The sequence below is a fragment of the Kryptolebias marmoratus genome, linkage group LG15 (genome assembly GCF_001649575.2).
Source record: "Kryptolebias marmoratus isolate JLee-2015 linkage group LG15, ASM164957v2, whole genome shotgun sequence".
In the NCBI taxonomy this organism is placed as follows: Eukaryota; Metazoa; Chordata; class Actinopteri; order Cyprinodontiformes; family Rivulidae; genus Kryptolebias; species Kryptolebias marmoratus.
The window spans coordinates 28,540,931-28,554,848 of NC_051444.1; the positions used below are offsets into that span (position 1 = coordinate 28,540,931).

General features: G+C 37.0%; 1 protein-coding gene across 1 annotated transcript in view; it reads left to right on the forward strand.

Annotated features, from left to right (window-relative positions):
- The window catches only part of otog (otogelin), a 77,798-nt gene extending 71,022 nt beyond the window's left edge, over positions 1-6,776 (forward strand). Inside the window, exons 54-56 of the mRNA XM_025008189.2 lie at positions 1,014-1,059; positions 5,753-5,832; positions 6,293-6,776. Coding sequence (XP_024863957.1) covers positions 1,014-1,059; positions 5,753-5,832; positions 6,293-6,493 — 327 coding nt within the window. The 3' untranslated portion in view covers positions 6,494-6,776. The remainder of the gene's footprint in view (positions 1-1,013; positions 1,060-5,752; positions 5,833-6,292) is intronic.
- Positions 6,777-13,918: the final 7,142 nt, after the last annotated feature.

Here is a 13,918-nt window from a genome sequence, read left to right on the forward strand (position 1 = left end):
CAGTCTAATTCAAGCTGTTTATCTTATTCATAATATGGATCGGTATCCTGTACATCAGTGAATTTAGGATTTGTTCATTTTATTACACAGCTGATTGGTTGGATCATCTACAATATTTTGTTTGTTGCAAATAAAACAACAACAACAACAAAAAGCGTAAATGTTTTTTATGAGTGAAGGCTTTAAAGGTAAAACTGCTTGTGAAAGTTGTTTAATTTGAATTAGTTTTGTTGATCCAGGGTGTTTTTGGCTCTTATTTATCTACATTAGGATTCAGAATAGATACAAAGTCAAGGAGGAAGACTTTGCTCGTCTCTTTCTAGCTCCTCAGAACCCCAAACTTTCAACCTCTAAATACTGTAGTCAACTGAATGGCTCTAAAAATCTACTACAACAGTCAGTTACATTAGTTAATGGTACCCTTTCTAATTTGAGCGATGCTTTAGTTAAATACAAAGAAATAATTTGTATTACTAACAAATATAAATTAACACGTTTGATGGATCTGTTAATGGATTTGCCTTAGAGTAGGGGTGTCAAACCCCAGGCCTCAAGGGCCACTGTCCTGGGACCTTTAGGTTTTTCTGCTCCAACACACCTGATTCAAATGGTTTAATTACCCCCTCACCAAATCATCAAGTTCTCCAGAAGCACTTTCACAAGTTATTCATTTAAAGCAGGTGTTTTAAAGCAAGAAGACATCTAAAACATGCAGGAGAGCTCCCCCCCTAAGGAATGGCGTTTGACACATGTGCATTAGAGCAACCTGTAAGAACCTTAATCTTTAGATAAGTTAATTACGTCTCATTCTCGCTCCACTGAAGGATGAAAACTGATTGACTTGCTTTATACTTTATTTTCCATGTATGGTATGGTAGTTGACACAAAAGGCTGGAGAGCCATTGACAAAAAAGATTTTTAAGAAATCATATCAGTCTTCAAAAACTATTTCCATCCAATCTCTGACCTGTCTTTATCTCTGTTTTAACATTTTAACTCTCATCTACTCTCAGATTGGTGGAACTGTTGTAAGTTACATGGATGGATGCTGCAAGACGTGTGAGTATTTGATCTGAGCGTAGCAGCAGTTCTGTAGTTAGTGTAGCGCTGTAGGCTGCAGCTGACTCTGAAGAGCTCCTTCGCCTGCCGCTTCACATGTTTAAAACATGTTTGCTCTTCAGTTTCTCTGTTTTAGTTCAAAATCCTCTAACATATGAACTGAATTGGCTCACATCTGGATCCCAGCTGTTTTCCATTACGTTTGTCTGCTGCTAGTTCAGATCTGAGACACCTGTCAGTGTGCTTTTCAATGAGTTTAAGAGTTAAACAACGAAGCAACCTCTCACTGAAAAGCATCTAATTACATGCAAGTGGGTTTGTGGTTAATGTACTGCAGCTTACCATCATGTACCAATCCCACCAGGTACTGGATTCCATCTGTTCCCCCTCCCTGTTAGTCCAATGACTCCCACTGATAACACAAACTGTGAAAAAGGTACCACAACAACAACAACAACAACAACAACAACAACAAGGCTTGTTAGTGCCATTGTTGGTATTCAACAATGTACTCCCCTTAAATAATAAAAACAGAAACCTACAGAAAAGCCCAAAATCTGACTGCAACCTACACCCCTCAGCATAAACACCCTCTCAACTGCTGTCCTATTTCAGGCCTTTATGGAGTAAAAATCTGAAGAAAAAAAAATGGCGATGCTGCTCTTGTTGCATCTAAAAGCCATTTTTTGTGACTTTCAATTTTTGAAACAAACAAAGAAACAATGTTGACAAAGGCCAAAAACAATGAAGTCACACTTGAGAGGACGCATGTTTTTAGCTCTATTCCCTCCCTGTGCATCATGCAAACAACAGAACTCCTTCCCATTAGCACTGTCTGGGCAGTGCATTGTTGATTGTCAACAATGTACTGTTGGTAGTGGCCTTGTAGTCGGCCGTAGATGTCTGCATGTCTCTGTAGATCCAGATCCGGTTTAGTGTTTGGGGTCTTTTTCATCGAACCAACACATTTTTATACCCAACTTGTCACATACTAATGCTTGGTCATGAGGTAAAAAGAGTAAGTAGGAGTTTTTCCACATGGCTCCCAAGAGTAGGTTTCACATTTGAGTTCAGTCTTGGGATTGCTGCTTTTTACTTTCTTTGTGTTCATTTTTTTTCTACCTTTGCCCGACTATTGCTTTGATGTGCACTAAAATTACTTTTATAACTTATGATTAAACACATAACAGAGTCCTTAAATAGCTTACAGACATCTTGTTGGATTTTTAAATTTTAAATATTAGAGCTACCTTGATTGGTTGGTCAGTTATTGCTTTTTGGGTCAGTAATTGGCATCAACCAAATCTGGTCATACTAAGCCAATTAAAAGGAAGTCACATCTTATTACACATAACACTACGCCGTTGTGTTAACCAGCACTTCCTGAGACTAGTTTGCCTTTATGATAAGGATGCTTTTATTGTCACAATGCTGGCAGACCCCAAAAGGAATTTGAAACGAGTATATACAGTCAGGGGGGCCTAACCTGTCATCATTAACAAAACAAACAAACAAAACCCCACACATAATAGGAAAATAAAGTAAATATATATAATATTTGTTTTATATTTGGTTTGTGTATATGTCAGTTAAGATGTAAAATAATAAGGTTTGTTTCAGAGGATAACTCTTTCGAACAGAATACAACTCCTGGTAAAAGTTAAGGAATCAGTGCTTTAGGAGGATGTTTTTTCAATTGTTTAATTTTGTGAACTAAATAAATAAAGATATCAGATATGCAACAAAACTACCTCTTTTGAAAAGTTCCAGCCTTCTGGCATTAGGAAACAATAAAATACTTAAATAAATATTGCTGTTGTCATTATTCAAAACTGCTTTTTAAGTTGAGGAAAAATTATGGAATCACTCAAATTTGAGAAAGAAATGATGGAATCATGAGAAAAACACTGAACCTTTAGTATTTTGTTGCACCACCTCTGGCTTTTATAACAACTTGTTTCTCAGAGGTGTGGATCTAACTAATGACAAACAGTACTCTTCATCAATGTGGCTCCAACTGTCTCTTATTGCTGTTGTCAGATCAACTTTGCAGGTTGGAGCGTATAAATCACTTTTCTTTTAGGTGATTTCTTACAGTTCAGTTAGACATTGACTCCAGTTTCCTCCCACTTGTTTCTCATTTGTTTTGTTGTGAATTTTCTTTTTTCTATCTTCACTTTTTGATTCTTTCTTGGTCTACTGGTATGTTTCCCTTTTACAACATTCCCAGTTTGTTTAGACTTGGTCCAGATTTAAGACACAGCTGAGTGGGAACAACCAACATCTTTTACAACATTCAGAGATGATTTATCTTCTTGAAGAAGTTTCATAATCCTCTCTTTTGTTTAAGCTGACATCTCTGGTGTCGGAGCCATAATTCATGTCAGTCCTCTTTGTTTAACAGCTCTCCAAGATGTGAGTTTTTTTTAACGATAGACTAATTAGCAGATTTAATCTGACACAGGTGTTCATTTTAGAATTGCAAATTACAGAGTGATCCAGAAATTTGACAGATTCCATATTTTTTCCTCTACTTTATCTAAACAAGTAATTGTAACTGACTGCAACAATTACATTCCTTTCATTTTTATTCTTTCTTAAGACCAGAAGATTGTGATTTTGAAAAATGGGATTGATTCCATAATTTTTGCCAGTGGTTGTTGTACAGCCACACTTCTCAGGGAGATGAACTCGCAACATACAGTCACTGTAAAGCAGAGGGCGTGGGTATCCCTCCCTTACTGACTAGGAGAGCTCACACCTTGAGGTAAATCTTTAATTTTGATAAATTTATCTTTTCTTAGATGTAATTAGTTGGTCAACGTTTTAGTTGTTCAAGTTAAGTCTGCTGAAAGCTGGCCCAATTACAAGGTACTACATCATACAGTAAAAATTAATTTTTTTGTATAAAAATATCTGGTTAATATAAAATAACAGCTTTGGAATGAATACAACAGGTTTATTTGTAAGACACGTTCAGTGAAGGAGTGACCAATCGCCTTTTCTGCCTCACTTTCCAGGCTTGCTTTTTGAAATTTAAAATGCATTCACATTCACATTTTTTTGTAATTAAAAATATTTGATGGGAGAATATATGCAGCAATATGTCTTTTTTTAAAGTACTTCATATGTTAATGTGATTCTGTCAGACTTAGTGCCTCACTACCTATAAACCTCCCTGCACTCTAGTGATTTAAATTAAACACTATGCCAGTGTTTGGAGATATGATGTGATATCTACTAGAGAAAACCATTTTTTATTTTTAAAAAACTGAAAGGTGCCTAAGAGATTTTGAACCCTTTGCTGTTACTACTCATAACCATCACACACCCTAGAGCTCAGCTTTTTCACAAAATTTTTGTATGTTTTTCTTTTTAATATTTTTCATAGTGTATCAATAAGTTAAAAGCAGATAAAAAATACTATACTGTATATTAGTGTTCAGCTGTCCTAATTTCTAAAGATCAGCATTGGCCATTGACAAACCCATATTGTCAACCTCTAGTAAAGTGGTGTTTAATCCTCGTCCTGGAGGAACACTATCCTGCATGTTTTAGGCGTTTTTCTGCTTTGACACACCTGATTTGAATGAATGCTGCAGAACTTGAAGACCTACTGAAGAGCAGAGAAGCAACTAAAACATGCAGGACAGTGGCCTTCCAAGACCAGGGTTGGGGACCCCTGCTCGAGTCAGTAGGAACCATTTCAGAGTGAGTTTGACCAACCCATAAAAAAATCAAGGAGATTTTTTAATGGTTTTTTATGGCTTTTTTATGGGTTTTTATGATTTTTATGATTTTTTTAGACTACTACTGAGACTACTCTGCTGTCTGCTGCAGGTATACTGACTGCCAATGACAACCCTACTTAAAAAAAATCCAGTTATCCTGTCTTTTGTTTTCCTTTACTACCTCTTTTTGTTGATGTGCGTTATGCCATTATTTATTTAACGGTTTGTTTGTTTAAAGCTGTTTTATTGTTTCATTTTACTGATATTTGAAAGTTCACAAGTTCAGTCCCCATTAGGCACTCACATAGACAATAAAATACATTCGACCACTTGTACTACGAGAATGTGTCCCAAGACGGTTACATTACAAGCGTGGAAGACAGCTCACGTCCAAGACTAACACGTCAGGTGCATCTTGGGCATTGAAAACTACCTCAGTGGGGAACAGGCAACAGTGTGTGACAAGTTGGGAGTGAGAACATGGTGACTAAACTTGTAGCTGCTGTAGAGGATTGGTATGCTGCTGTATGCGGCATTCCCTCACATCGTTTCTCACATGACTTTTTATCATATAAGACAGAAACATCCCACACACAGAGAAACATTTCAACAGTCAAAGCAGCAACAGATGTCACCATTCAGCACAAAACTGCACACACTTCACACTGTCCCTGAGATGTCATTGTCCACAGAAAGAAATGCATGGTGGATCTTATTACATGATTCTATATTTTACTCTTTTGTTGCTGTTCGTCTGTAAACCCATCATTTAAAATCCATAGCTTTATTTTTTATGTTATAGTCTAAGTAAAACTGAATTTGCATGTCGACTTTTCCATTATCTCCCTTCTCTACCTCCACTCCTTTGCTGTTTGCTGTGTCTAATTGCTGTGTTTAATTTTACCTTTGTTACAACAGATTTTCTTTTTTTGTTTGTTTTCTCAAATTTTAATTCTGAACAGGCAAAGAAGATGGAAAGTCGTGTCAGAAAGTGACTGTGAGAATGACGATCAGAAAGAACGACTGCCGCAGCAACAGGCCTGTAAGTTATTCTGATATCTTAGTCTTACGGCCTGCTTTTAAGTTTTAACTAAGTGTACCTAAAACTGCAAAGTGAAGTGGTTCTGGCACAGCGTGAGTAGCTTGACTTGTTTTTTTGGGGTAAAGACAAACACCAGATGGAGGAAAGGGTCGTTTTTCTTTTAGCTGCTCACATTTTTGGTCTCAGTGCAGGAGACATGAATATAGCTCAGTTGAACACCACAATCTTAGAACGTCACAAAATGTAAATACAACCCTTTATTGGGCTCCTCAAGGACACATAGTCACAACTTATTGTCTTTTATGTCTTATTTATAGAAGGCAGACAGAGTGGACAGCCGCATGAGTCTTCTCAAATCTACAGTAGTTTAATTCACCAGCAAATGAATCCTGCTTTGCTCCCACTATAGAGATTTCCCCCATATTTGCCCCTCACCAACATTACTGACTGTCTCCTGCAGGTGAACATCGTGTCATGTGATGGGAAGTGTCCGTCAGCCAGCATCTACAACTACAACATCAACACATATGCTCGATTCTGCAAATGCTGCAGGGAGACGGGGCTTCAGCGGCGCTCTGTGCAGCTCTACTGCAGCAGCAACTCCACCTGGGTCAGCTACACCATCCAGGAGCCCACCGACTGCTCCTGCCAGTGGTCCTAAACGAGCCCCACATGCAGCAAAAACACACACTTAGTGTTTAAAGCTGTAAGATTCACACACCACAGGAAGGAGAAGAAAAGAAGACGTGAGATATGTTGCTTTACGGTTTTTGGATGTTCAAACTGAATGTTGACGAGAATGTGTGTAGGCTATGCTGGCCCTTAATGATCACACAGTAGGTTGTTGTGCTGCCTCTGCTGGCAGGGAGGTGGAACCGCAGAACAGCAGGGAAAATCACTTTATTAAAAAAAAAAACAGACTAATTTACAAAAAAAAAAGCATTGCTTTGTTTTTATTAAAGCTAAATAAACATAATGATAGTTGTATTAGTAATAGTACTAAGAATGTATCAAGCTGATTGCACGTATTGATTGGAATATGATTAAGGCATTTTTTTCGTTGATCAGTATCGAAACAGCTGGCACTCTCAGCTCCTGATCTGATATTGTCTATGCTGTACACCAGCAGTAATATTGCATGTTTTATGTACAAGCCTGGAAAGGATCCCCAAAACTAATTGTGGTTTTCTCTGCTGTCAGACCAACAGATCACCCAGCCACATTCTACATGGAGGCCACAGATGCAATAACATCACGTTTAGATACAGAGTTAATAATTACTATATAAATATCTAATAAATACTGAACAAAACATTAACAACTCACACAACTGTATAATTTGGATTTGTTATTTTAAACACATATTCTGTTAAACATGGATGGAAAAGTCTAAAAAAACAATATTCCTTCCTCAAACTGCTTGAGGTTTTCACATCTTTACAAAGAACTGGATTTTGCTGTGTTAAACACAAGGAGGTATAGTTTGAATATCCCACAAAAGTTGCTTGATTTGCCTCAAAGGTTATAACTTAAATAGATCTGGGAATAATGTTACAAACAACTAAATGGTGCTCCAGTTTCAAGTCAAAAATCAGTGGAATTATCCAGCTGTTGTGGTAAGTGAGCAGGCGTTCTATTATGAACAATAGAAAGTAATAAACGTTACGTAGTCTTTGCACTCACAGTGGTTAGGTTCTGTGTATGTGGCTGATTTAATGAGATGGAAACTGACACAAAGATTTCTGTCGCCGTCATGCTTACATTTTATAGATGAGGCAGCCATGTTGGATTCTGGGGTCAGAGCTGGCAAGATCCCTCTAACTTTCCCAGTCAGGATTAAAACTTTGTCAGACAATTCAAATGATTTTTCTGACCCTGAACTCAGAAACTCCAACTTCCAAGTTCAAACACAACCCATTGAAAATTACAAATAACAAAAGCACATGTGGAAAAAAAACATTTGTATTTTATTAGGTCTAAAAAGTATTGTTCTTGATTAGAAATCATTTCCATGGGTAAAACTTTAAATGTCTTGTTTCAAATAAAATATTCTTTGAGCAGAATAAGGGGAAAACAATTGTATTTATCGTTTCAGAACATGAACAGAGACGCATATAGCATAGCTCTGACTTAACAAAATACAAAAAGTTTAGCAGAAGCAGACTTATTTCCAGTTTGTTTCCAGTTTTATAAATACACAACAAAATGATCAGATCAAAGCAAATGAGGGTTTCTGCTGCGCTGCCACCTCCCTGCCTTCTACAGACAATAAAAATGTTCAGTGAGATAGAAAAAGTCAGTTTGTTTCTTTTTTTCCCCCAACTCCTCATTTTAGAAAACAGCTGATATGTCTTCAAAAAACAAAACAAAACAAAAAAATATATACTTTTTTCCAAATGAGGATTCAGATTGTCAGGAAGGAACACCAGCTCAGTCACCACTGTCCTCCTTAGATTTAGATCTTTACCCAGAATTCCTTGTGTTGTTTTGTTTTTGTAAATAACTAAATTCAATCCTTTTAAAACCTTTTATTCACTGTAAAACTTTTAGATGTTTTTCTTTTAGAAAAAAAACACTCAATAAGTTGTATATCTTTAATGTGAACTTTAATTAATCGACCCAACTGAAGCAGAATAACTGAGTGAGATCCAGCTGTTTGTGGAGCACTTTATTTATTTATTGGAGTTTGATAAAGCACATAAGTTCTGATCTGTCAGAGACGTACTCGACCCAAACAGAGCACAAACAACATGATGCAAAGGTCTGATTTAGTTTTTCTACTGATGACCGAAACAGAGTAAATAAAAGAACAATGAGTGTGTTGGAGAAAGACGGATTAAATTCTTGTGTTCCCATCAAACACACCTGGATAGTTTAAACAGTTTGTATCATACTGATGTACATTTGCCTTTCCATTAAACTTTCCTTTGGTTACTCAACAGTTTGTTGTGATTTTTAGTCAACAGGGAAGGTAGAGGTGATCTTGTGCTCAGAATCAGATTGAGTTTTCTGCCCTCTAGTGATCAAAAGCTTAAATCTGGGCTTGAAACGATTTAAACTTGCAGTCCATACAGAAAGAGCATCAGAAAGAACAGAGAATGAAGTTTAACAAGGCAGGGATTATCATTCAGTGGCAGAGACCACTAAACTGTGTTGTCTGTGTACCATCATATGTGACCTCACAGCTCCTGGAAGCCTGAGCTCAGGCTCTGAGAGGTCCTGATCAGGACAGACGTCCAGGAGTTCAGAGTGACGCTGCTGCTGTTTGAAACGCAGCCCGAAAACATCCACTGGTGACAGAAAACATGTGAAGAGCGAGGCCACACTGACCTCTGCAACAACAACGAGAAACCGACCGAAGCCTGAAAGGCGTTAGAATCAGAATCAAGTTGGTACCATGACATGTGCGCGTGTGTGTGTGGTGGGGGTGGGGGGTCGGGGGCTGCCTTGATTTCCAGTGAAGTCATCTTCTGTTTTAATGTTCAGCAACAGTTCAACACACAGAGAACAATACTTCACCAACAGGCAAGGATTGACGCTAAACTGGCAAATAAACATTAAGGGATATTTTGGTCCATAAAATTGATGTTTATTTCATCTAAAAAGTAAAATTCTGACCATTTTCAACCATCTTGTGAAAGTTTGGGTTGTCACTGATTTATTTTAAGTCATTTCATTTTCATCTGAACACTCTGAAAGCTTCATTGTTTAAATGCCAGGTTTTTTTTTTCATGTCTGCAGTAAATAATCAGCTAAAGGATGATCAAGTTGTTTTTTTTTTTATTTTTGTTTGGTTTGTTTTAATTTCTTAGGAATATTACTTTTGTGAGGCCTGTCTGATTTTTTTTCTCTTTCGTTCTCTTATGGATTTTAATAAATCTCCCAGAAAGGGTTTACTGGATGTACAATTGATTACCTTTTGAAGTCAAGCCAGTTAAAGATGGCTGTCTAAGCTGAACCACATTAGTCAACACATAAATGGTTATATCTCAGTTAATTTTACAGCAATTAAGCTAAAATTTGGCGTGATAGTAACTGAGAGTCATCCCTAGCTAAAACTTAGAGCATGTTGGCATCAACTGTTGTACACAAGTGTCTCTTAGTAAAATATCTCATAAACCACTGAACAGATTATAATAAATCCCTCAAAGTTATTACTTGATGTACATCTACAACTCATCAACTTATGGAACCAACCCAATTCAATTTGGCTACCACAGCTAATTGGCCTTAGCCAACACACAAATGGCTCTAACTCAGTGAAATTTACAGATATTTAGCTCAAGTTTGATGTGGTAGTAGCTGAGAGTCATTCACAACACATGTTGAGTTCTAACAGATCTTGCAATATCTGTTAGAACTTGCATAGTTTTTTAGATAATGTACAAACCATGCATTATAAACATCATAATTTACAAGATTTGACCCAAAGTAAGCCTTGGATAAACCATCCCTCTGATTATAAAATGATCTTAGTATAAAACTCTAGCATGAAAGGCGGTGGGCGATATGCATTCCTTGAAGGGATGCTTGTCCTGTTTTATCTTTTATGGTATATCACAATTTTGATCTGCTGGATTTGAATTTAAGTAGTAAAAACAACAAACTGTTCAAAGAAAGATAATAATAGACATTGCTCAGGACCAATTTATTAGGTCAGAAGGAAGACTGGCTGCATGACGCGGTGACTCAATCCAAACACACCCTCCACACTGAAGGTGTGTTTTGAATACTTTAAAATGTTTGGAAACACTAAAGCCACAGAAAACCAAAAAGTCAGCTGATTAGTAGCTCATCATAAATTTAAAATAGGCATTCATTTGTATCACAAGAATTTAGCTACTTTAACATAAAGAAACATAAAGTTTAATATTAATATGAACAAAGTAAAAAAAAAGTATCAGATTTTCCCCTTCTTCCCACAACTGTGGCTTCAAATAGTCAGAAAAAGAATATAAACTATTTTTTTTTTACATGGAGATGTGAAAAAAGGCAAAATCAGTAACAAAGAAAATGCTCTCATTGGTCTCTGACCTCGATAAATCTGAAACTGAGACCCAATAGGCTGTGAATATTTTGGGATTTGTGTCATCAGCACAGAGATTTCCATTAATACTCGTCATATTCCAAACAGTGTTGGTCAGTGAGCCAGCGAGGAAAGCTCGGTGGGTTCAGACTTTCAGTGACTTCAGTGGAAAGTGGCTGTCATCTTGACGAGCTCAAAGCAGCTGCAGAAACACACACGAGATGGCCTGCCGGTGTGTGAGTGTCTCATTTCAGTAATACTGAGCGAACACATAGTCAGGACTGTGAAAAAGCCTTGAGTCATCCCTCATTTCTTTACATTTTGCTTCCAAGCAGCCAGACTTTTTGTAATTTTTCAAAGCGGTCTTCATCTATAGTTCCCCAGGCCTTGTGAAGGTCTTTCAATGTTTTTCCTTGGACTTTGGCTGTGTTTCCCCTCAGTTTCAGTTCAGTTCTGAAATTAGGAAGAATATTTTTATTTCTTTCAGCACTGACATCAATTGTTCAAGCATTACATAAACCAGAACTGTGTTCACACCTAACAGATAAGTACATTGTTTCCACTGCTAAAAAAAATGATGTTTATAATAAAGTAAAATGAAATAAATCTGCCATATCTGGCTCTGTTTGTGGGTTTTATTCTTTGCTCACTAGAACTGATGTCACGTTCTTTAATCTCCTGGTTGAATCGGTCTTGTTTTTACTGTGTTCAGCACCTGTTTTGGGGTTTATTGCTCTGGATTCCTGCCAGTTTTAGCTCCATTTTATTTTGTAAATGGTTCCCTTGTTTATTGAAGTTAGCTTTTCTTCCTGTCTTATCACACATGTAGACTCATTCTCTGATTACCACAGCTGTTGTTCATGCCTGATTTCTTCCAAATTCATACAGACTTTGAATTCCTTTGTTCATTGTTTTTTATGTCTGTTTCTTTGGCGTTAGTCCTGATTTTCTTTAACTTTAGTTTGGGATTTTTAACTCTTTAGTTCTCATAATGTTTACTATTCCTGTATTTAGTTATTTTTTTCACTTCTAAAAACTGTGACTGTTAAAAGCTATAAAAAACAGTGTTTTTGTACCAACACTAAGTCTAAAAAAGTTTCTGTTCATACTTTACTAAGAGTTTAACTCTGGAGATTAGGTTGAATGATGTCAGAGTTAAGAGAAAAAAACAAAACTAAAAAAACAAAAAACAACAAAACAAACAAAAACCATATATTGCTCTTAAAGTTATCATGACCTGGACAGAAAATAAATAAGGAAGAAGCCAAAATGTCCAAAAAAAATCCTTAAAAGACCTTTAGAAAGCTTGTTCTGATTTAATTATTGAAGGATTAGAGTTAAGGTTAAGGTTATGGTATTGAGGTAAATGGGTAGAAGTTTTGGTTAAAATAAAACCTTTTTATTTTTAAATCTGTTTAAGTTTTGTGATAATTTAACAAGCTGAACTGTAATAGATCATGTTGGCCTGGAACATGGAAAACCTTTTAAACACAAGAAATTATTAAATCTTCAATTTATCATTCAAAAAGGGTTAAAAAACAAAAACAACTGGACTTCAATTCTGTAGTTGAAGACTCATCCAAGGAGCTTTCTCAATTCAGAAATAGAGAGTATGGAGTTGAGCTTTTAAAGCTGAGATGTGATGTAAGCTGAATAGCTTGCAAATTGTTCTCACTCTCCTAACAATGGAGGCTCGTTAGAATCCTTGTTTGTCTGACTCACTGATGGGCCACTCTGGTACAGGGATGTTGTGTTTGGAGAAATACAAAAAAGCTCTCCAAACATGTGGGTATCCCAATTGGGCTTTTGTCAAGTCAGCTAGGAAACCCACTAAACACACCACAGAATAGAACAAGGAGAGGAACAGAGGAAAGAACATTGTCATTCCTTATGTTGCTGGAGTATCCGAGAAACTCAGAAGGATTTTCTCCAAACACAACATCCCAGTACATTTCAAACCCAACAAGACTCTCAGACGGAGGCTGGTCCACCCTAAGGACAAAACACCCAAACCCAAACTGAGCGGAGTTGTGTATGCAGTTCAGTGCAGCGAAGAATGTTCAGACCTTTATATTGGAGAGACCAAACAACCTCTCCACAGACGCATGGCTCAACACAGGAGAGCCACGTCTTCTGGACAGGACTCAGCTGTCCACCTACACCTCAAGGATAAGGGACACTCCTTTGAGGACCAAAATGTTCATATTTTGGACCGAGAAGACAGATGGTTCGAGAGGGGGGTAAAAGAAGCCATTTATGTCAAAAAGGAGAAACCAACATTAAACAGAGGAGGAGGTCTCAGATTCCAGCTTTCAAAAACATATAATGGAGCTTTAGGCCTGATCCCCAGTCAGTTTCACTCCAATCAACACCTGCACTCATGTGACCAGAGGGGCCTATCAGTGAGTCAGAGAAACAAGGACACTAACGAGCCTCCATTGTTAGGAGAGTGAGAACAATTTGCAAGCAATCCAGCTTACATCACATCTCAGCTTTAAAAGCTCAACTCCACACTCTCTATTTCTGAACTGAGAAAGCTGCTCGGATGAGAAGCGAAACGTCTTCAACTCCAGAATAGAAGTCCAGTTGTTTTTGTTTTTTAACCTTTTTTGAATTTACCATGGCCTGGATGTCTGAGAATCTACACCAGCAAATTGAATTTATCATGTTTTTTTTGTCTAAATTTATCCTAAACTGAACTGTAGACAATTATACTCACCAGCTAAAAACTTTTAAATATTAGAGCAGTTTTTTTTTATTTTTACTTTAAATTTTCAGATTTATTAGTGTTTATTTATGCAGTTGTTTTTGTGTAAGTGCTTTTAAATGGTTGAGAGATATAAAGTTGCAGCATGAGAAAGAACTGCTCACATCGCAAACTCCTTGCAGCTTTATGGAAAGGTGCTGTGTTAAATTTAGCAGCTCATGAAATCTAAGACACACGTACCCTTCTAGCTGAGGTGAGCCATGCTATCATTCTGGTATCTGTGACTCAGACCTTATTCTGTCTTTGGGACAATTTCAAATAGACTATGAAGGCAGAAAAAAAATACTGAGACA